Source organism: Natrix helvetica, assembly GCF_964273705.1.
Source record: "Natrix helvetica genome assembly, chromosome: 4".
NCBI lineage: Eukaryota > Metazoa > Chordata > Lepidosauria > Squamata > Natricidae > Natrix > Natrix helvetica.
Window position 1 is genome coordinate 59,658,530 of NC_138550.1, and position 25,296 is coordinate 59,683,825.

The 25,296-nt window shown below is 39.3% G+C and overlaps 1 protein-coding gene across 6 annotated transcripts in view; it reads right to left on the bottom strand.

Annotated features, from left to right (window-relative positions):
- The window catches only part of KDM6A (lysine demethylase 6A), a 189,847-nt gene extending 165,012 nt beyond the window's left edge, over positions 1-24,835 (bottom strand). For 5 of the 6 annotated variants that reach the window (XM_081951358.1, XM_081951359.1, XM_081951356.1 and 2 more), the window contains exons 1-2: positions 24,523-24,835; positions 24,177-24,240 (exon numbers count right to left, since the gene is read on the bottom strand). In XM_081951358.1, the coding sequence (XP_081807484.1) occupies positions 24,177-24,240; positions 24,523-24,686 (228 nt within the window). In that variant the 5' untranslated portion in view covers positions 24,687-24,835. Of the gene's footprint in view, positions 1-24,176; positions 24,241-24,404; positions 24,427-24,522 lie in introns of those variants that run through there. The other variant, XM_081951361.1, reaches the window with a different exon arrangement.
- Between the last annotated feature and the right edge of the window lie 461 nt (positions 24,836-25,296).

Below are 25,296 nucleotides of genomic sequence, written 5' to 3' on the forward strand. Positions count from 1 at the left end.
ATATAAAGCCTCATGCTATATAACTAAACTCCATTTCATGCTGAATAAGCTAAATTATGAATGTATCTTAAATAGAAAACTATCTTTAGACAGATTTTTACTCCAAAAGCATTTTATTAAAATAAATTTGATAAAAATAAAATAAAATCTGATTTAAAATTTAAATATCCAATTTTTTAAAAAATCATCGATTTTTATCCACCCTGGGAAAAAGTAATATTCATCTGAATTTTAAAGAAGGGTGACATATAGGTCTGCTCAACTGCACAATAGCTCTGACATCACATTGTGGCAAACTTTTATTGAGACCCAACAACTGAAACACAAACTAGTTCAAAAGGTGTACAATAGGAGTTTTATTTCAATTCATTTTATATGAATTTTAATTCAATTTATATTTAGGAACATTTTGAGGAATGTCAAATTAGGCAATTTGGAAATTAGGATAAACAAATTTGTTGCAGAGAGATAAACTAAAATAGGCATGCACAACATGTAGCCTGTCTCGCAGCCTGTCAATGTTTTTTGAAATCCACTACCAGAAAGGCTCTACCCCCTCCTTTTTTGTATCTATCTCTGCTACAACACTGTTTTTCTGTAACTACTATAGCCACACTTGTGAAAAGTGGACAATAAAAAGCTCATGGAAGAAAACTCCACGATTGAAAATTACAAATTTAGAGTTGACTACTACAAAACCATAGACAGAAAAAATACCAAAAATATGGTAGACTGCTTCAAGTCAGAAGTATCAATCAATGGAAGCTATGATTATTATGCTAAGCATGTCTTATTTTGATGATGTTATGTGAGTTTCAATTACACCAGGAAGAGTTGTAGATGCTAAAAATGAAGTCAATAAAGAATCCTCTATATAGACTACATGAAACAAGATAATTATTTAAACACAGAAACATCAAAGTTTTAAAACATCAGAAACAATGGAGAAAACTGATCTGTAAAGTCAGATGTAACTACGGTATATTATCTGACAGAAAGGATCAAGGCAAATCTATATTGCCCTCAATTTGTATAACACTCTTAATTACACTGCTGAATGCATTACACAAATGAGTCATAAATACATGGATTTATACTAATTAAATTAAGATTTATTCCAGGAAAGCCAAAAAATGCCTTTCCTTGTGAATGTCTGTATACGTACAAACACTTTTTTCAATGAAAATAATTAAATTTCTGAATAAGTATGCATAATCAACCTAAATTAGTCTAATAAATATGGTTTTGTTCCCAACTTCCAGTCATCTTCTGATAATAAGGTTGCAATTATTTTTTATCATTCTTCTAAATTCTCCATTGAACTACTGAATAATTCTAAGAGACAAAAAAGATTTAAAGAAATGAATTATAAACAGAAACAATTAGCATTAAATGCATTTACTTTCTACTGCATGAAAAAACTGTTACATTCTGCAAAATACAAGGAAACTTTTTTTTTGCATTCATCCCACCCAAAGTGATAGAAATCAAGTAGGCCAAGAATCAAAATTCCTGTGTACAACTCCGTCTCAGAGTATAATATTCCCATTAAGTTTTCCAAAAAAGTGTGTGATATCTCCTGATTTTTTTTATTGGTAAAACCCTGTTTTTATTTCATTTACAATTTCTAAAAATTTTCCTAAGGAGGAGACTCACATAATTACTTTAAAATTCCCTTTAGGCAAAATTGTCCTTCTGACAGAGAAAAATATTAATCTATACTATTTTAATGTGCACACACATAATCAAATGATACATTTTAAAGATCATATTATGATAATACAGATAGTCCTTGACTTTCACATAAAATTGGTTTGGAATTATGACAGCCTTCGAAAAGGTGTTTTACAGCCCCTGAAACCCTTCCGGCTGTCACAAAATGTTGCATTACCTCTCCTGCAGTGTTGGGATCGTGATCTGGGTGTTAGCAATCTGTCTGCATTTGCAAAAGCCCTGCAATCATGTGATTGCTATTTACAATATTCTCTGCCCACTTTCCTGCAAAGACTATCAGAAAGCAGGCAGAGAATGTTGCAAGCTGCTGTCACCTACTGAGAGGAGTCCTTGTTTCTGGGGGCTGCCTCAAGCTGCCTGCTGATGAGAGCTGAATTCCTTCAGGGGGTGCAGAAATGGAACTAAAATCCTGAAAATTATCTGCTCCTGTACCCTGCCAAAGGAGATCCCTACCATGTACGGAGAACTGAACTCCTTTAATAGGCAGCTTTTCTTCTAGCCCCACAATCCCCCCCCCCCCCAGATGAGAAGAAGCCAAAATCCAAGCAGGGAACTGAGAGGAAATGATTGTTGGGTTACCTGAACGATCGTTCTGTGGGCGCTGCGGGAGAGTCCAAGCATGGGTTAAATTCTGCCTTCTACCCAAGGACTGAATTGAATTCTCTGGTACTTGTTCTAGTCAGTTTTTCAATTAAGGTGTGGTACAGTTGAGATGATAGTCAATGTCATTTGCATCCTGTAGGCAAACAGGGAATAGTCTCCCGCAGATCCCAGAGAACAATCGTTCAGGTAAGCCAATGATCATTCTCCTGAACGCTGCTTGGAGAATCCAAGCATGGGACATACCCAAAGTAATTGTCCTCAGGGCAGGAAACAGACGTGCTGAAGGTCTCCGTGCTGGAGTGAACTCTTTGTAACACTCGTCTCCCAAATGCTGCTTCAGCGGATGCAAACTTGTCTAGTTTATAATTGCATACAAAGAGAGATGGCGAGGCCCAAGTGGCTGCCCTGCAGATCTCCTCGATCGAAGCTTGCATTGCCCAGGCAGTGGTGGTAGCTGTACTCCTTGTGAAGTGCGCCATTATTTGACCTGGCAATGGTTTGGCCTGGTGAGTATAGGCGAGAGTGATACAAGCTCTGAGCCATCGTCCGATGGTTGAAGAGGTGACTTTGCAGCCCCATCGAAGCTGGCTGGAAGGAGATGAAGAGTGCTTCGGATCTCCTGAATGAGGCTGTCCTTTTAATATATCTTTTCAGAGGCCTTTGGACATCTAGGGTATGCCAGAGCCGCTCCCTAGGATGCTATGGCTTTGGGCAAAAGTCCGGTAGGATGACCTTATGGGCCCAATGGAACCAGGAGTTATTTTTTGGGATAAATGAAGGGTCCAGTCGGAGGACTACCCTGTCAGGATGGATGATGCACAAGTCCTCTCTTGTGCAAGTCCTCTTGGGCAGCCAGCTCCAAGATCCTCCTAGCCGACGTAATGGCAATGAGGAAGACTGTCTTAAATGTGAGATGCTTTAGACTAGAGGTGCAGATTGGCTTGAAGGGAGCGCAGGTAAGGGCCCAAAGTGTGGTGGAAAGATCTCAAGATGGAAAGCGATGTATGACCAGAGGGCGTACGTTGGTGGCCCCCTTTAGAAAACTATGCACCTGGGAATGCTGGCTGAGAGACTGATACGAATCCTTGGAAAGGATCATTGCCAGCGCAACCACCTGACGTCTAAGAATGTTAGGAACCAGCCCTTCCTGCAAAAAATCCAGCACTTGCAATATGGAGGCTGAGATGGGGTTGATGTGCCTGGTGAAACACCAGCTAGCAAAGGTAAACCAGGTCACGCCGTAAATTCTGGTGGTAGATTCTCGTCTGGAAGCTTAAATGGTCCTAATGACGGCACTGGAAAGGTTATCCCGCCTCAGGAGGTCCCTCTCAAACGCCAGTGGTCAACTGGAGCCACTGGGTCTCCAGATGAAGACTCCCTGGCTGAGAGAAACCTGGTCCTGGGGAATTCTCCAAGGCTTGGCGATGGACAGGCTGACAAGGTCGGTGAACCAGGGCCATCTGGGCCAGTGTAGTGCCACTAAGATGACTTCCGCTTGTTCCGCTATGATCTTCCTGATCACCCTGGGTAGAAGTGGCAGTGGCGGGAATGCGTATAGGAGCCCTGAGGGCCACTGGCAATGAAGGGCGTTGATCCCCTCCGCCTGAGGCATGGGAAACCTGGAAAAGAACCTGGGTAGGTGAGCATTCTCTGGGTGAGCAAATAGACCTAAAACGGGGTGACCGAACAGCATCAATATCTATTGAAACAAGTCTGGATGCAGTCTCCATTCTGATTGATCGATGGTAGTCCTGCTCAGCCAGTCCGCCTGAACATTGTCGACCTCGGAGATATGCTCTGCCGAAATGGAGCTGAGATGGCATTCCGCCTCAGCCAGACCTGGAACGGTTGCCTCCCTGCTGGTTCAAGTATGCCTTGGTTGCGATGTTGTCTGTTAAGATCAAGACATGGTACTTATGTCTCTCTGGTCTGAACCGTCGTAGAGCGAGATGGACTGCCCGCAGCTCTAACCAATTGAGCTGTGGAACAATTCTTGCATGGACCACCTGCCTTGAGCTACTTGGTCGTGAAGGTGAGCGTCCCACCCGAACAGGCTGGTGTTCGTCATGATAGTGAAACAGATCGGCTCCTTGAAAAGGGTGCCCTTCAACATGGCCGGAGATTGCCATCAACGAAGAGACCTGAGGACCTTGTGTGGTACCTGAACTCTGGCAAGGGAGTTGCTGGCATTGGCCCTCTGTAGTGGGAGCAGGAACCACTGAAGTTCTCTTGAGTGTAGAGGTGCCCAAGGCACTAGGTTGAGGCAGGAGATCATCTTGCCAAATAATTGCGACAGAAGAACGACTGTCACCTGCTGCAAGGTCAGAAACTGCTGAACTAGCGAGCTGATGCTATTTATCCGATCCTCGGATAGAAATTCCAGGGTGAGGCCCTGCCTCACTGTCTGCATTACCCACTGGCCAGTTGTGATTAACTCCCATCTGGCACAAACTTCCATTTTGACCTCATATCTGCGTTCCAGTGGCAGAGCCACAGGAGGCAACAAGTGGTCACGTTTGAGGCCAGGGCTCTGGATGCAAATTTGGCAGCATTGAGTGTGGCGTCCGCTGAGTACTCCACCGCTGCTATAATCTTGTTTACGTCCTGGCGAAGCCTAGTTTCGAGGGGGGAGGGCAATCTGGCTTGGAGTTTGCAAAGCCAGAGGATAGACGCTCTGTTGAAGAAGGATGCCGAAGTGGAAGCCTTAATGGCCCACACCGCAGCCTGATGCGTATTGTGGCAGGCCTTCTCTGACCTCTTGTCCTCAGCCTTAATTTCCTCCAGGAGGTCAGGAGGAAGGACGGAAGAAGAGGTGAGAGAGGCCACCGGCCCCTCAGACATGGGGAGCATCGGAGCACCTACCTGGGGAAGTTTGAGGAGCTCTTCAAAGGCTGGATCTACTGTATACAACCTCATCAGCTCCGCTTGGGGTCGCAAAGACTCCCGGCTGAGCCCACTGCCTTTGGACAACGCCCTGAAACAGGGGTGGAGTAGGGACAACTTCCTGTATAGGGGCTTGCTCATCAAGGAGGCCCTTGCTAGGATCCTGGGACATTTTAGCGGCCAGGTCAGGACCTGCGGATATCCCAACTTGGGTGGAGACCCTGGCCTTGGATAAAGTGGATTTGAAAAGGGTTGGTTTAAAGAGCCCTTGAAACAGAGGGGTCTTGGTAGGGAGCCCTTCATCTGCCGACAGAGCCTGATGATCAAGATCATCCCCACCGGACACTGAGCCCTTACTGGCCATGGAGTATGGGGGGAGGTGGGCACTGCTCCTGCACCTCCTCCTGAACAGGGAAATTGTGGAGCCAATCTGGGCCAGCAGAGTATGTGCCTTTCCTGCTGGAGCCCCTGGGCCATTCCCTGCGAAATGGCCTTGGCAAGAACAGCCTGCATCTCAGCCGAGAGCAGGGGTCCTTGGTCCTCTACAGGGCAGGATGGAGGTGCCGGTAGAACTTCGGGAAAATCAGGGGCCTCCAATAGGGATATTTCCATCTGCCCTGCCTGGTCTAGGGGAAGGCAGGCAAATAGATCTCTAGCACCTGGCAGAGAAGGCCCAGGTGAAGCCTGAGGCATCATCTGGCGACAATTCTCGGCCCCCATCCTCACTTTCAGACATGGGGCCTGGGGTGACCCTGCCTTGGGGGGGAAGCTGGAGGTGTAGACTGGCGAGAAGTAGTTGCGGTCTGTCATTGGGCCTTAGCAAATTGCTTCTCAAGCACCTTTTGCCTCCGAAGGTCTAGCTTGACGGACCCCTTGTTATGCCTCTTGCCCTTGTGTTGTGTCTCTGCACCCAAGGCCTCATTTGCACTCTTGCCAGCCTGCCTGGTGGATGGGCCCAGCTGTTCGTCATCCAGTCTGGAAGCCATGCTGGAATGAAATAAAAAAAAATAAAGGGAAAGGAATAAAAGATTCTTGTCAGGTCTGGATATGGATCAATGGAGATCAGTGCCCACCCTTGCCACTCACCAAAGGCTGCAAGTGTGGCTGTTGTTAAGGAAGCAGGCGATGGCACAAGAAAATGGCATGAACAAAAAGACTGCTCTCAGCGCCGGGCAGATCTAAGGCTGGAGGCTGACCGGAATAGCCAGGACCCCCGAATGAGCGAAGCAGCCCCACCGATTTGGTTCAGACAGGAGAAGACGTGGCAGTGATCTGCTAGAGGCAGCCAGCCAGCAATGCAAATGGCCTGACATAAAAATAGTATGCACAATTTTCTCACCCAAAAAGGCCGCTGTCAAAACAATGAGGCCGATTACAACGATTGCGGCTAAAAGAAGATTAGCAAGAGCCCCAGTGCTTGAAAAGCTTGCCTCTAGTTAAGGTAGGCGATCCAGCTGCACTTGCTGGGTGCCACGGCGTCCAAGCGGACCCGGAACGCAGCGGAGCGAAGGGGGAGAGGAAACAAGTTTTAAAAGGACCTCCCCACCTGCCTCAAGGAAAAAAAACCTCAAAAGGGGATTAAAATTATTTTTAAATTACAATTAATATTAAAGTAAACTAAATAAATAATAAAGAGTAAAGGAGTGGAAAAAAAGAGAGTTCAAACTTATCTGTCAAGAACTGCTGGAGCTTCTTTGCCACTGGGCAATAGACTGAATTGAAAAACAGACTAGAATAAGCACCAGAGGGCGTGGCCAAAGAAATTCAATTTAGTCCTTGGGCAGAAGGCAGAATTTAACCCATGCTTGGACTCTCCAAGCAGCGCTCAGGTGAATGTAGTAAAGTAAGGTGGATGGGAGACCCTCAGGCCCAGCAAAGGTTGCATGCAAGTGTCCCTCCACTCAGGGGCTTAAAAAAAATTACTTATATATAAATTTTATTGACCACCCATCTTACCATAGGGTAACTCTGGACGGCTTACATTCTTAAAAATATGTTTACACATATACAATTAAAATATAAATAATTAATTAAAATCAAACATTAAAACCTAAGGTCACATGGGGAGGGCAGAGGCAGAGTTGTGAGTGTGTTTGAGATCTGTTGTTACCTGATCAGCCATTTTTACTGTACTGTTCCCCTATTGGGATCCCAAGTCAACTGCCAAAGCCACATCTTTAGACCTTCATGAAAGGATAGGAGGGTTGATGCCACATCAGGGAGCAAGATGTTCCAGAAGGCAGGAACAACAGTAAAGCATACTATCCTCCTGGACCCCGCACCAGCCATTTCATCCAGGATTCTGGATATTATTTAACTTGAAGTTAAATTAGTTTAATGAACTCCTTCATTACCATGCATGTAAGCTTTAATTATTATGTACAATATTTCACATATTACACAAAACAGCATATATGTAGTTTTACAAAAAAACTCTAAAACTATTGTTCTACATTTTCACTGAAATGTTGTACATAACTACTTATGTAGTTACGTAGAAGCAGCAAACAAGCTAAATGGTGCTTAATCCATTTAAATGTGGATCCAGTTGCAGCTTCTAGTTTTATTATATGTACGTATTGTATGTGCAAATACATACACACATAATGTTTCAAGGACCACTTATTAGGTACATATTATATATAATGTTATGATTATTGCAACAAATAAACAGAAAAAAGTTGGCAAACAGATGAACAGAAATGAAATAACTGACAAAAGGAAAGTAAAATCTGCTTTCAGCAGGATTTAGACTGCAACTGGAACCAGCAACTCAATCAGTAAGCAAAGCAGTTGCTAAGTAAAAAACAGGCAACCACGCTTATAATTTCACTTTTCCTTTTCTTTATTTTACAGCATCAAAATGATACAAACCCAAATAGCTGGGTGAGCTCAAATAGCAGGAAAGATTTCTGGAATTCTACTTTCTGGAAGAAACCAGGTAAAAGAGCAAATCTTACAGCCCTTTCGCAATTTCCCCAATTTTTGAGATGCTTACCCCAGTGATAGGGTAGTTAGCAATAAGAGACTAAATGTTTATATCCATATTACCTGGAATGAAAGGGATTACAAGAGCGTAAGCAGGCACTCAATGGGTAATGCATATCAAAAGGAATGCACTAGCATGGTCTATTTGTCTACCTTACTTGTAGCTGCAAACCAGCTTAGTAGGCAAATAAGAGTATTTAATGTAAAACTGATTGGGTGCTTGTCAATTACAGGCAGTGGAAGCCAGCTCTCCAAGGTTCTAATCAACTAATTAAGATCCCAGAGTTGAGCTTGTAAAACTATCACTAAGTGGTGTATCTTAAGATTCTTCTTTTTTTTCTTTTATGTACACTGAGAGCATATGCACCAAAGACAAATTCCTTGTGTGTCCAATCACACGGCCAATAAAGAATTCTATTATATTCTATTGTGTTTAGTACTTTTTAGGGATGAGCTGGGCTGGGGAGAAAAGCAACTCAGAAAAAAAACTGGCTTGTTTAGGCAAACTTTGCAAGAGAAAAAAAAATGAGTAGGGTACTGGAGGACACATATGGCAAATATATGACTGACAGAGAGAGAAGATTTTTCAAATAATCTTATAAATGCAAGCATTGGAAGCAGTTACTTTTTCATCACCATTGCAGCTGCAAACATTTCCAGTTCAAACAGTCACTAAACAAGAGCTATCTATATATAGAATTCAGAATTAATGGATTGGTCATTGACTGTAATAAATATTCTTGTCTTGAATTCAGAACAATACCAATGTAATTCTTTAATTACTATATTTCCCGTGCTCTTTATACTCAGCCCAACGTTTCCCCAACTTTATACTCCTAATACAATACCTCTAAAATTGCCACATAGTCCAAATAATACATATGAACTGATGTCATATATAAGCAACAAATGTTTTTTTTAAAAACCACTATATTAATATATTTAAATCTCATCCTTTCTGATAAGCATTTACAGACTATCTATATAGAAGCTGAACAAATGTCTATTTTAGGCCTCATGGTTATATAACTACATTGCTTTATATTTATTATATGTACTGATAAATTAGTTGTGACAAGTTAAAAATATTAAATAAAATAATAAATACTATTAATAGTAAAGAAAATACTATTTGTTTTAGTAAATAGAACAAATAATGTAAAAAATAGTAAAACAAATATTATCAGTAAAAATACTATTAAACAAAATAGTAAACAAAACTATTTAACAAGTTCTATTTGCCAACTGACACTTAGCCTCCCACAGAATATTCCAGTAAAATTCTACCCTCCATATAAAAGGAACTGTCACCCTGCTTTAAAATAAATGCCTTTTCAAACAATGTTACTGATTGGTTTTTAAAGAAGGGGTTCTAAAATCTTTGTAGCTCCTTTTCCTTTCTTTACTGTTAGAGGCCAACATATTAATATCTATATATCAGTGATGGGTTCTAGATCCTGGTGCAACCAGTACGGTGTAATGGGGCCCGGCATCCATCACATGAATGTGTGCAGCGCGCGTGTGCGTACTTACCGCCTGCGAGGCTCCATGACACCTCCAGGATGCTCCAGCTGCTTGGCGGAGCATTGCGCAGGCCCTCCGGAGCACCATACTGGAATGGTACCCGGTGCTCCCAGCAGGCACCAGTACGCCCGTACCGGGGCGTACTGTTCGTAACCCACCACTGCTATATATCATCCATATATAGGTAAGATACAGAAAAAGGGTAACAAAGGGTAGTCAAAACAAAAAAACAAAAAAGCAGAATGTTTCTTTTTGTCTTGTTTTCTAGAATTTATGCTTTTTTACTCTTATTTCATTTACTGGAAAAAAAACTAAATTGGTAGAAATATAAGAGGGAAGCTTGGTCCCTATTCTAAGTGTCTTGTCATTTGTGATAGTTGTCAACCAGCGATGCATAAAATGCAAATAAAATATTTATAAGAAGTTACACTGAAATTATCTTTAACTGCAGCTTCTGCCATAAACAAAGAAAAACATTCTTCTTAAAATAAGAACTATAGAACTGCAATTGCAAAAACCGGAAGAAACTCCATTCATCCTTATTCAAATCTCTTCCAAATGATAGCATTTATCTGGGCCAATCCTATCAGAAACAAGCTGAAAACTGTAGCTCAAATTTTATGTGAATACGTGAACAGACAATGTTTATATTGTGAGTTCACTGCTTTGAAGAAACATATTTAATGAAATTAAACATACCCATTTTGATACATGATTCCTCTCCTGACCTTCCCCAAGCCAGACATTCTCCTGATGCAGGGATACTGTATTTGAGCTGCAAACCTTAGATAACCACTAGACTGCATCAAGAGTTGATGCTTCTGTACATCTTAGTTGTAGCCTAGTAGTCATCCAGATTTTTGCAGCTCAGATACAACAATCCTATCTAGGTATGGACTTTAAATCCTAGAATTCTTTTTTTTTAATTATTTTTATTGAATGTTTTAATCTTTAAAAACAGTAAAAAAGACACAACAGGGAAAAAAACACAATAAAATAAAAAAACACGGAACATACATAACAATATAGAGAAATTTTACAGCTTTCAATATCAGCTTTCCTGCTTAGCTTTTATAATTCTCCCTTCTGCATTGCCTTCCTATTACTATAACCTTGTCCTATGATGTAACAAGCATATTAACACTTATAGTAATATTCATTTTTTGTATCTCCATCTATTTGTATTCTCTATTTCCTGTTTTGGCTTCTGATTTCTAGCCACTTGTACATTTTATTCCATATTTTATAGAAGTCCGATTCTTCTCTTTCTTTTAGTTCTATTGTCATTTTGTCCATTTCTGCACATTCAAGTATTTTCCTGATTGTAGTTTCATCTGAGGGTGTATTAATTTTTTTCCAATTTTGTGCGAAGGCAATCTTGGCTGCAGTGAGTATATATATATATGATTATGTATTGAGATTGTTTGTCCATTTTTTGATCCAGTAGTCCTAATAAGAATACTTCTGGTTTGAGTTCTATTTTTCGCTCAGTAATTTCTTCTAACCACTTTCAAATTTTGCACCAGTACTTCCTTGTGATGGGGCACGTCCATCACATGTGATAGAATGTTCCAGGCTTGTGTTTGCATCTCCAACAATTAGGGGACAGATTTGGGTACATTTTGGCCAATCTCGCTGGAGGCAAATGCCATCTATAAAACATTTTATAGAGATTTTCTTTGTAAGCTGCTGCCTTCGTAAATTTATAATTTCTTTCTCACAGTTTATCCCATTTTTCTAACTCTATATTGTGGCCAAAATTTCTTCCCCAACTAATCATTGTCTCCTTTACCGTCTCTTCCTCCATTTTATATTTTAAAAGAAAATTATATAATCTAGTGATCATTTTTCCTCCCGTTCTTAGTAATATTTTATCTAATTCTACTTGTGTCTCATATATTCCGTATTGCTCCTGATCTTTTTTAAATCTTGTTTTAATTTGTAGGTAGGGCCACCATTCCATATTTATTCCCTGTGCTTTCAGATCTTGTACTGATTTTAGTTCTCCTTTTTCATCTAAGAGGTCTATGAATTCCTAGAATTCATAATATAAGCTGTACTGGCTGGGAACTATAGAAATTGAAGTTCATATACATCAAGGGCATCCAGTTTGTAGCTGTTTTTTTTCAAGATGTTATTCAAGGCATCAACTCAGCAGAATCACCTGTTCTATGATTTTTTTTTAATTCCTTGAAAGTCCTATTCAGAGAATATGTGCTTTTTTCTTGATGACAGAATGTTTTAACAGATCACTGGCATTACCTTCCTTATAAAAAGGATTTGTTCTTAAAGCTCATGTGGATAGTACTGACTTGGATCCTATAACTTTGTAGCAGTCAGGCATGTTTAAAGCATTCATTTGAGGAATATGACAAGTCAAAGCAAAATATAACATTGTGGAAAAAAGAACAAAGTGAACTTTTATTAACTCTTTCTGTATAACTAATTAAGCTTAAAAACAGTTTTTATTGGTTTGCCATGGTAAAGCCATCAATACTGAAATTGTATGCATAAAAATATGGAGAACTCAATAACAACAATGAGGAGGCTGATCAAGAAATTATTCCATGTCTGACCTGGAATTTTCGGCAACGTAATCACTGTACTGCATGTTTTCAAATTATAAAGCTCTATTGCTGCGCTACTGCAAAACAATGCTTAATAAAGGAATAACTGAGCTATAGGTTAAGATACATTTTTTAAAAAAAAATTCATTCTTTTGAATCAAATATTTCGCTAAGGTATACTTGAACTGAGGATAAAAATAAGCAACCTATGATCTTTAAGATGAAGATGAAGTCCAAAAGCTTGCAATTTGCCCCATTGCCCAACAAAGGAGTTACATGCAGGTCAAGATCTCAAGTAAGCCATTTCAGCAAATACTTCCATTTTGATCAAAGGAACAGATTTCCTAAAATATATATACCTGACAATGCTTGAAAACTTCACAGCACTATTACCTGAATGATGACTTATGAAAAATGTGATTTAAATATTAAAAGGTAATAGTAAAACATTAAAGTATATAAAGGTGCAGCCATATTTACAAAAGCAAGCAAAAGCATGTTTCAGATTTTTTTCTTGAAACAGTGAAAGGATCCAAGAAGCATGACTTTTATGTTGCATCATCTGCCCTGGAATAGTACACTCCCCGCTCCTCCTGACTCAAAGTTCAAATAGGCTCAGATTTGCCATCCTTTAAGTGGGCCTTGAAGACCTGACTCTTTCCTCACACAGAGTTAGAAAGAAGATCTATTAATATGCTGAGTATATTAGATCTGGATTACAGGTTTCCTTTTGTTTTCAACTCTACTGAATATAATTTTAACTTCTATACTGCCAATTTTACACATTTGATTTACAAACAAATTTCGTTAAATTAAAATTGATCCTTCAGAAAAGTAAACACATCAGTTGTTAAACTACCACTCTTCAGATGAAATATAGCACACATCCAAAGTAGATTTTTGCTATCAGAAATACTAATTTTAGATTATAATGTAATGCACCGCACTTGGCCAAGTGTTAGATTCTAAATGCAGCAGGATAAATCTTTCTTTTATAAGACACAAGATAATAATTATCATATATTCTATTTCTGACCTCCTGAAAGTCCAGTTTTGAAGATTCTCCAGAATGCCAAAGTCAGCAATCTGACAACTGTGTCAAAAGGAAAAACGACCATAGAGTGTGTTTATGTATAAAACCAAGGTAGAAAAAAAAATAACATATCATTTTCAATTATTTAGTCACAGAAATCCTAAAATTAATCCATCCATTGATAACCAAAGAATAGTATATTTTAGTGAATGAGGAGAGTTTCCTAATTTACCAGTCTCTTTATCTCACTGGATGCCTGTTCTTTCATTCTAACTGTGGAACTGTAATATGGAATATTTTGTGACTGGCCATTAGCTAGTTGATTTTAGTCTACCAATATATTCTTATGTCTTATTTTTTTAATTCTTGATGAACAACTTCATTAGGAATAAGTACTGCTCCTGATAAATATACATCATCCTTGCACATACCTCCTCAGTCTGCTGTTTTATCTTTAACCAAAGCATTCTCCAGTCCAAATCTAGGAATCATTTCAATTTTCATCACATATTTAATAGACATAAAAATATTTTAATGGAGTACAAAAATCTGCACTATTGATATATTCCTTCTGAAACATCTAATCTCATTCACAAACATTTATTTCTAATTTATGATATAGATTCTGCCTTTGATAAGAGAAGATCAAAATAGCAAATACAATGCTGTTTTCTCCTCCTACTTCTCTCTTTAATTTGTGAACTGGATCCAACCTAGCTAATTAAAGTGGGCAGGGAAGGCATGCAAGCTGTATCCAGTTATAGTAAATGCCCCTTTAGGAAAGGAGGGAAGGAGAGATGGTAGAGGTCCTTAAAGAGGCACTTGTCTGCCTACTCCTTAAGAGGTGAGGCCTGGATTTAATAAAAAACATCATCTTATTTTTAACGTTTCCTTCTTGAGATGGTTGCAACTGCAAAAAAGTCTGAAGAATATAGATTTGGAAATTTCCAATCTGGTTTTAAACCTGGGCATGGCAAAGAAACCACATTAGTAGTTCTTATGGATGACCTAGAGTGGGTCTTGGATTGAGATGGAACAACCATCCTTGTCTTCCTACTTCTTTCAGAAATTTTTGACGGGGTTTAGCGGAGTATCCTTCTGAACCATATGTGAGGGCTGAGACTTGGAGGCATCATTTTATGGTGATTCTGCTTCTACCTGTGAATCTAGTGGGTGCTGTGGAGAGAAAAAATCAGATCCACAGACCTCAGGGATCAGTCCTTTCTATTATCATGTTCAACATGAAACTGCTAGATTATTCATCTGTTCAAGATGAAATATCATCTATATACAGAGGTCCCCAACCCTCAGAATGGTACTAGTCCATGGCCTGTTAAGAATCGAAGTGAGCAGCAGTTGAGCAAGCAAAACCAAAACCATCACCACATGGCCCATAAAACCAGGCCCTGGTGCCAGTTGGAGGCCATTGATTTATATTAGGTGAAATCAGGGGTGGGTTTCTGCCAGCATTACTGCCAGCTCGGTACATGTGCGCAATTTTGTACCCGTGCACTTGCTTTGCTTGCGCGTAGTTGCCTATAAATAGGTCTGAGCATGTGCAGAACATTTAAAAAGGTCAAAAAAAGTTGTCACGGCAATCGAGAACTGGTTCAGGGGCATGGCGAGCATGCCGTCCCTACCAGTTCAGAGACCCAGTCGCCATTTCCACTACCGGTTCCACTGAACCGGTGCAAACCGATAGGAATCCACCTCTGGGTGACATTCAACCATACATCTCCAATCAAGATCTCTTGGAAGATGTGATAGAAGTCATAACTTGATGCCAAGGCTGGAGACTGTCAGGATATGAATGGGGGGAGAGGGGGAGGGGAAGGCTCAGACTCAATGCTTTTGCATAACTTCAGTTGATGTGCCAATTGCAACCTTATCTAAAACAGATGCACTGAAGACAGTCACTTGTTATATATTGATTACTGTAATCTTCTCTACCCAATACCCAACTGAAAACTATCCAGAAACTTCAAGTGGTCCAACTCACAGTGGTGCATGTGCTCAGTGGTCAGTTACATGTCACTGCTCTGCTGTTCAAGCTGTACTGATTTCCAGCATGTTTTGAGTTTAATTCAAGATGCGGGTCACTTGTATAAAGTCCCATATGGTTTGGGGCCTAGATATCTTCCTACCCAGACAATTAGGGAGCACTAACCAATGGTCTCCATCTTCTAAAAGCATGGCATCATGTGGCCCCAAAGTGGTGTTTTTATAACAACTCTCCTCTTCTGCAGCACAGTACAGCAGTTTGTACTCAGAAGCATGAATGGACCCGAGTCTTATCGCATTCTAAAAGAAAGAGAAAATAGGCCTCTTTCAGAGGGTCTTTGGCCATTAACTTATATGGCAGTAGCTACATTTTCTCGAATTCTAGACTTTCGGCCTTTAATTTGAATTAATATTTGAGAGCTAGTTTGATATAGCAGTTAAAGGCACCAGGCCTGAAACCCGATAACTGAGTTCTAGTCTTGCCTTGGGCATGAAAGCTGGGTGACTTTGGGTCAATCACTTTCTCTTAGCTGTTAGAGGGCAATGTTGCCAAGAAACTGTAATTGTTCCAGGGGTCAAGACTGATTCAAAAGCACCTCTTTTTATTATGTAAATTCTGTAAGCTGACTAAAGTCCTTAAAGTCCAGTTGGCTTTAAATGATCAGATAAATCTGGAATATACTTTGAGAGATAACTGAGGTGGCTGACACAGGAAATCTTACCAGTGACTGAAAGGGATGGACTAAAAGGCAGAACTCGGGCACTGATCAGAGCAACACAACAACAGACAGTAAGGACCAAATCCATACAAGGAGTATACCACACTAGGTAGGACCCAAGATGCAGAGAGACTCAGACACAATTAAACAGATAGTGGCAAGGTATAAGAGGTAGGCAGCAAACAGAATACATTAAATAGCACAACAGGTAGCTGACATTGTATAGAGCTGGGCTGTCAAACTCGCGGCCCCCAGGCTGGATTCATCACGCACTGGCTACACCGATGCCCAGTTTAGCAAAGGGGGGAAAACCCCATTATGTCATGTGATGCCACCGTGATGATGTGAGTTTGACAGCCCTGGTATAGAGGAACATCTGCACAGTGTGTAGGCTAGACTTTCCACAGAAAGTCATGAAGAATAAGATCCTGTAGGATTTATGTATCCAAACTGACAGGCAGGTATTAGCCAATCAAGCAATGGTTGTAGTAAGAGACAAGAACCAGAAGATAGAGGTAATGACATAGTGAAGCCAAGTGATAGAAACATCAGGAAGATGGAATATGAGAATTTGGAGAAATACTAGAGTCTGAAGGAGGAACTAGAGAGGATATGCAAAGTAAAAGCTAAAGTGATCGAACTGGTGGCAAGAGCACTCAGGGCTGTGGTTCCTAAACTGGAAGAATGGCTCTGAGGGATCCTAAGAAAAATCTCAGCGTTCAGAAAGGTTCAGTTATAGAAATAACTAAGATACTGCATAGAACTCTCAAACTATTAGGCCTCTGACAGAGGATCTTAGATTGAGGAAGATACAAACCATCCATAGAGGTGAAATATACAATACACACACGTATATACACACACACCGTTATTTCATTTTTTTCTTTTTTTTTTCTTCTAAAAAAGGATGATGTATATCCCATTTGTTAACCAAAAGTGACAACCTCACAAAAAGGTACCGGATGAGCTCTCTTGCAGATAAGAGAGAAGTTCCCTGAAGATGGGCTCCAGCATAAATCCGAAAGCTTGAAGACAAAACTTCTGATCCTGGTGACCGACCCCAGATTGGATTCTGCTATGATCTCTATACTGATAGCGGAGCAGAGACTGCACTTCTATTTTTTATTACCATTCAGCACTCTACAGAAAGTCCTCAACCTACAACCACAATTGAGCCCAAAATTTCTGTTGCTAAATTGTTGAGTTAGTAAGTAACAGTTGTTAAGTTAGTAATATGATAACTTTCTGATAAGCAAAGTCAATGGAGGAGTAAGTTAGTAACATGACTGTTACTAACTGGCTTCCCCATTGACTTTGCTTATCAGAAAGTTGCAGAAAGTTATCAAATGTCCCTGAGACACTGCAACTATCATAAACATGAGTCAATTGTCAAACATCTGAATTTTGACCACATGACCATGGGGATACTGCAAAAGTCGTAAGTGAAAAACAGTCATAAATCATGTTTTTCAATGCCATTATAATTTTGGCTACTAAATTAACTGTTGTAAGTCTAAGACTATCTGTCCTGAGTAGAACCAGAAAGCAGAGCAGGTTATTAAGAAAGGAGTTTGGAGATTATGTGGCAAACAGATTACCAGCACATTATTAGATTATACCAGGATTAATATCAATTAATAAATGTTCTTTTAACTATTTTGGTTGGGAAAGAATTATTATTTTTATGCATCAAGTCATACATGACTGCATATTCATAAATTAGCCACCATGGAAAATGAAACTCACACAATTCATGAAATATATTCTTAGGCTGTATAGAAACACAATGAATGGATAATCAGAAAAAAAGTTCAAGATTCCCTTCATTTTTATTTTTTAAAAAGAGATCAATGAAGAATCCTGTATCATTACGACTATGCAAACTAAACTCATATTCTAAGTAAACAATATACTATCCTGAAGTATTATCTATCCTGAATCTATCACGTTTCAATATCTCACTAACATCCGCTATAAAAATATACTTAGTGATATTAAGATATTAAATGCTCTGCAATTCCACTTTCTTTTTTAATACTGTAGAATTGTCAATCAAAATTTTGCCAAACTGTTAGTAAGCAGGTAATATAAACAATTATCTGTGATTGCATGCAAATACACTTTAAGAAACTGATACTTAAAATGTCTAGGCAATAAGAATACTAATTATGTTTGCAATATTTGACTATGTAAATACATATTAAATATACTGTATATTCAATTTCAAGTTGTCTTAGGTCCATATAACAGATAATGCCATTACAATGTTAATATCTTCCAAGAACTATGCTTTAGTATATATGCATTTGATCTGAAGCAATGTATGAGTAGCTCAAGAAGTTGACAATTTCACAAGTTAAACTTCACAAAATTGCACTTTTTTTGTATAATCCAAATATATGAATCTATGAAATATACCTCTAACAAAACTCAGTAAACATCTATCCATAATGTATTGCATGTTCCCAACAACTCCAGATACGCGGATTTCTATTCCTAGCATTTTTCTATTAGCTAAGGAAAGCCGGCTAGCTGAAATCTGTACAATAACTTCAGATTGAGATATAATGATATAAAGCTCAATTTATGTCATACAATTATTGCGGTGATAAAAATAGATGAAACTCTACCTACAGTGCTTTGAGCTTCTCAATAAAAGACTATATAAATCTAACAAATAAATATAGCAGCACACGTATAAAATCATCAAAAATATCAGAGATGGCTTCTGTGCTGCGGGGTGGGGTGGGGGACAAAGTATATGGAAATGTTCATATATTTGTAAGGCTATAACTATAGCTAGAGGTTAGAACAGATAAAGTAAAAAATATTCTGAATCACTATATAAAATCTCAACTCACCACAAATAATAAAATTATTTAATTTTAAATAAATTAAAATTGAAGTAGCATTTTGACATGGTACATTACTCTAATTTTGGTTCAATTGTTCAAAACTTTCCCTGGAATTAATTTGATATTTCAAGTTAAAAGTGGCTATACTAGAATACAAGTTGCACATCTTTTAAAATCCAAATCGCATGTGTGTTTTCAAGATTACAGAACAACACATTGAAGCAGTAGAAAAATAAACCAATAAACACAACTCAGTATGCCATTACATAAGCTACAATGTTTTAAAAATAAAATCAAACCTTATACTGTAGATACCTAATTAGCTGTGGACTTATCATGCAAATGAATTTTTATCAACTTCATGAGTATAAAATTCAGTCAATGCCATACCTGCTATGTAAATGTATCAACATGGAGTAACATAGAAAAGAGAAAATGAAGATGTCAGTCATACAGAACCTTTCACACTTTCTTTGCAAACAAAATGATCCAATATTAAATAAGACATCTCTTTTAAGCAGACCATAATATACCACAACAGTGACACAGAGGATGGGTAATAATGATTGAGGGTGAATTTAAAGTGTTATTTAAAATATCTGCTGATAATGATTTCTAGGCATGTAGGTATTCATTTAACTGCAGAGCAATAAACTTCATTAAATGTTACTTTATTGATACAGAATTCTAACGTGTAATTCTATATAAACCACTGGATGTTATTGAGGAAGAAGTTGTCAGCTAAAAGTTTAGATTATATCTGTCCAATTCCATTTTAATATTAACTGATAATTAATTTTAACAATACATTTAAAGAATTATTACTATTTCTATCATAGCCTTTTGACATATTGTTTATCAGCAAACTAATAAGCAGTGCAAATGATTTTATATTAAAAGTTCCTATAGTGTATTGAACTATGTATGAAGCATGTTCGATCTACATATCATGCACATCACTCTCCTGGTTAACAAGTATACCTTTTAGGCTGGTTTTTATTAATTAGGAAATGGGATGCCAGAAAAACATCTGGCATGAGATGCAAAGGTTTCTATGCAAGGTTTTTATTTTCTTACATCTTCACATACCAAGTCCTAATATAATGCACTTTTCAGAAACATGTATACAGCAAACATAAAAAATAGCAAAATCATTGGCTGAGAATACTGTACACTCCAAGCAGTTCTACCATTTGCCAACTTGTAATCAATTACTAATTAATAACTACTAATTGCTGTTTACTGGTCTTAATCAAGAATCATGAAGTGACTTAACTATATTTGTCTTAATCACCAAATGTCTTAAACTGGCTATCAGGAAACAGTGTTTGCCACCATTTCAATTTTCTTTTCAGTTCTGTGTTTCAGATGATGGTGTTTATGTAAATTTTAAAGCAGATTGAACAGGGACATTCACACTAGCATTTTACTTGATAGAATTACAAAAATCATTAGCAAGTTCTATGTCTTTTTGCTTCGTCAGAGCCTAAATGCAGCATATATGCAGAAAACAGAGGAATTGACATCATAAATTGAGTATCAGTCTCTACTCATCAGAATAAAAAGACATTATTTCCAATTTCATTGAAAACAGCAGTACTTATGCCAAAAAGTTAAAAGTCAGATGAGGTTATCATATCTATAACAGCACAATACTGTGAACCAAAAGTTATGCATCTCCTGAAATACATCTAAAAACAATATTGTACAATAATTACAAATAATAATGTAAACAGACATCAGCAGAAAAAACTGGGATTGTTTTCTAAAGTGATAACTATGTTGCTACTGGTGGGAGCTGATTTATAGCATGGCTATCACTTCGGAGAATATTTAACTCATTTTTTCTTATAAAACAACTGAAACAATCTATCAAAATTGTTAGATACCAAGCTTAAGAGACAGGTTTAAAGATAATCATGGATTTAATCACTATTCAAGAGGAAAATACTTGACATTTCCCCACTTACACAGGTATCTCATTTATCATCCATATCTGTACAAATATCAGTATCTCTGGATTCAGAATCCTGACTTTGCTCATAAGCAACAGTTTCTTCAATTTTTCCTACAATATGAAAGCTGTTTTAAACAAGACCACAAACCTTCCATATAACTATTTGGTTTGAATCCCTAGCACCACATAACGAAGTGAGCTCCCGTTACTTGCCCCAGCTTTTGCCAACCTAGTAGGTCAGAAGAATGCAAAAATGCAAGTAGAAAAATAGGAACCACCTTGGTGGGAAGGTAACAGAGTTCCATGAGCCTTCGGCATTTAGACATACCAGCTGCATGACCATGGAATCGTCATCAGACAGGGCTGGCTCTTTGGCTTAGAAACAGAGATGAGCAGCACCCCCTAGAGTCAGGAATGACTAGCACATATGTGAGAGAGGAATCTTTTCTTTTACCTTATATAATATTAATATAACTATTAACAATAATGAACTCAGGCTGAAACCCACAGAGATTTTGAAATATTTAACTTGAAGCTTTAATTTTGCCTTTAAAAAGGTAAAATAGTTTGGAGAATTATTAGATTGATTTCTTTTCTGATTGTAATCATCAGTATTAACATTTTAAGAATGAAGAATTCCTCACTCCTATTTCCTACTTTTCTCATTATTTCTTAAAGCAAACTTTTCTAAACTTGCACCTACAGATGAATTAATGTTATATTTTACACCATACATCTTACAATTCAAACTGAATTGTAGACTAAAACTCTGGAGCATACCAGGGCAAGGAGGCCTGAATTGAGGGCTCTCTTGTTTAACTGTCTGACTATAAAAGCATTTAGGTATTTAAGAACATCACTGTTTCTTTGATTTGGGCTACCTTACCCAAAATGCTTACATACTGGACTCACATATCATCTGTCTATAACAAATCTATAATTTACCTCCTAGAATTACCTCCTATAATTCGACTACAGTGGTATCCTGGTACTCAATTGCTTTGAAAGTCATCAAATGTTATACTCAACACATTTTGACACAAAAATTTGTCCAGGTACTCAGTTTGGTACTCAACGCACAAACTAGAACTTGTCTATGTTGGCTGCCTTGTGACTAATTACATTATTCCATATGGGAAAAATCTGTTTGGTACTCATCATTTTTGATAGTTATTTCCTGGAACCAATTAACAATGAATACCAAGGTACCGTTTTCTTTGCCTAATGTGATCTATTCTGGAAAATAAATTTTAATATTTAGCATAGTCTTCTTCAATCTCAAATTTGATGGAAACAATACATTTTGGAAATGATAGCAGGGAATTCTGAAAGTTACTACCCTAATACTTTCAAATGCACCAAGATGAGAACTGTTTGACTTTGCTCTTTCTGCAAAACCATAGACTCTTTAAAATGTATTCCTCTTATGTACAATTTCTGATACCATTTATGCTATATCAACTTACCTGGAGTAATTCCTATTAAATTCAATAGGATATATCACAGGGTAGAATATATGTAAAGAAGGAGCTGAAGTACTATAGCAAAGCAAATAATTTACATGCAGAAGATTCCCATTTAATTTCCAGACAAAAGTGAGAAAAATTATGGCCGAAACTCTGCCATTCAGTTTTATTAATTCTGTGAGAGTAGGACCAATATCTGACTTCTGATATTCCTACGATTAAAATTTTAATCTAGGTTTAATACACAACCCATTTTAAAATACTAAAGATCACAACATATAGTATACAATAAGCATTAAACTTATTGATTTTCTTATAATTATACCCAGTAGATAAATACACAGACTAAGTTACAGAGGAATTAATAGCATATTACTCCTTAGAACCCTTTTCTTTAAAATCATGTCAAATCTTAATACTGTAGTCTAACATTAAAAACATTAAAAACAACTCTTTCAGTATACTGTAGTTTCACTTTGTGCCAGAAAAAGAAATACTTGAAGATTTCGAATTCTGGTAGCTCCCATCACAAATATTTGACATATGTGAATATCTAGAAAATGTTTCAATGTTTGGTAAAGATTGCCTTTTTTTAAAAAAAAATGTCACCAGAAACAAGAACTTCGATTCTATCAAAAAAATCCCTAAATCATGAATCTTTAAGCTAAGTTACTTAGTTATATAAAAGAAATACAGAGAACTTTATATTATACCCAAGTAGACCAATAAATTCAATGAACAATCACATTCTTAAAATAAGGAAATCATTACATCTAAGCTACAGCTTTGAGATACTAGCACTGAAAAGAAAATCTCAAGAAATGAAATATAAACCATTTCTTGTTGTCTAATAATATTTGTCCCATAAATTAATTTGTTATATCAAAATCTATGTAATTTCAGTAGATATGCTACAGGTTAATAAGATTTACCAATAGCTCTGTAAACATTCTGCTTTTAGTAAATTCAAGTAGGAAAACTCTTTTGACACATCAGCCTAGGCAGCTCCTAAAAAGTCAAACATTTCACACATATTTGCATATACATTCCGAGTAGAGTATTTATTTCTGTTTACCTCCTCCCACCAAGTCTTTCTCCTCCCTGTCCGGCCATCTTGGGCCAGGAGGAGAAGCCATTACTTAACTAAATGACAGGACCAAGAACTTTTTTTTACTGAAAGAAGATACCTCTTTAGTCAGTTGTGCAAAAACAGCCCCAACCTACAACCCGTTCTCTATATAAACAGCCCTACGAGGTAAAAAGCTTAAGAAAAAACAAATCGTTCAATGAAGATGCACGTTGCAAGGAAGATGGATACAGCACGGGTAAACAAATCAGTTTGCTACAAGACTCCTGTGAGTGACACACCACGGAAGAGGCGCCACGTTTCTTCAATACCCTTCTTCCTATTTATATCAATTCATTTTCAGCGATTCAATTCGATCCAGTTTTTTTTCCCTTCAGCAACCAGTCCTTATTAAATATCGCCCGATCTTCTCATTATTCAGATAGATTGCTCCTAAATGGAGAGAGTCGGGCCAGCACCTTCTACCCTACTTTTTAGATAAAACCCTGAAAGTGGGCAACGGGAGCTTTCTGTTCCAGCATGACGGAGAAGGGAAGAGGCGAGCGGTTCTCTCCCGAGAGCCAGGCGAAGAAGGGGATAGTCAGCGCGCTGCCGAACCTCACGGCCGCGAGGTGACGGTTTAATTCCGCAGCTTCCAGCACACTCACACAGGCTCCTACACAAATACACACACACACACATACGCACGCACATACACACACAAACCCGGGAGGGTGGCTCCCTGGTCGGTTGCTTCCACCCCCACCCCAATCCCCTTACCTTTAACAGCAAGGCCTTCGTTCTGGCGCCATCTTCATGAAGCCTTAAAAATCCGAAGAGTCGGCTGCACAAGGGGGAATCAAGCGACAGAGAGAGATTGAGCAAAAGAGACACGTTCGCAGAGTCCCCCAGCCCACCCCGCCCCAAACAGATCGCTCCGTGCGCTCCTTCACACTCGCTGGCAGGGGCAGAGCCCTCACTCCGGCCCAAGAGCACCGCCACACTCACACTCGCTTTTTCTCCCTCTCACGCGCACACACGCTCGCTCGCTCACTCGTACACCTCGGGCGGGCGGGCAAGAGAGATCACCGGACTAGCCGGAACACGGAGGCTGCCGTCTGAGTACCTGTCGAGGCCAGAGAGGACTTCTCTTTCCTCCGCTGTCAGGCTCGCGAAGTCCTCCTCGCTCTGGCCGCTCGCTTTCCCCGCCGCCATTTTCTTTTCCTCATCACCGAAAGCAGTAGAGGCAGCGGCGGCGGCAGCGGCGAGCGACACTCCACACGATTTCATGGAAACGCAACGTAATTAACTCACGATCGCAAGCCCCCCTCCCCGCGCGCCCCAACACCCCCCCAGTGCCGGGCGGGGCGGGGTGCCCGACACACACGCACCACCACAACTTTTATTACAACAACAACAGCCGGCAGAGAGGGGGAGGGAGAGAAAGGCGGGGGGAAGCCCCGCTGATCGGAGGAGGAGGGAGCAGGAAGGGAGCCCCAGCGCTGAAGACTGGGGGGGGGGGGAGTGGGAGGAGAAGGAGGAGGAGGCTGCTGCTGCGGCTGCTGCGGCTGCTGGCGGTGACGGAGCAGTGTTTACATCGCTGCTGAGCCGCCAGCCCCAGCGGCGAAAAGTGAGTGGAGTCGAGGTGACAGGGACCCGCGCCCGCCCGCGTGGGGTGTATTTGTTGCCTGTACAAACTTCCCCAGCAGCTGAACAAAGTTGTTGTAATTGTGTCACACAGCGAACCCCACGCCGCCACCGTGACCCCCCACCCCACCCCGTTTCCCTGTGCCCACGCAGCCAATCATCGCACTTAGGCGTGGCCACGTGACCTTTGTTGACTTACGTCAGTCATAGCGCTCTTCTAGCGCTACGCTCGAGCTTGGTATTGCCGCTGCTT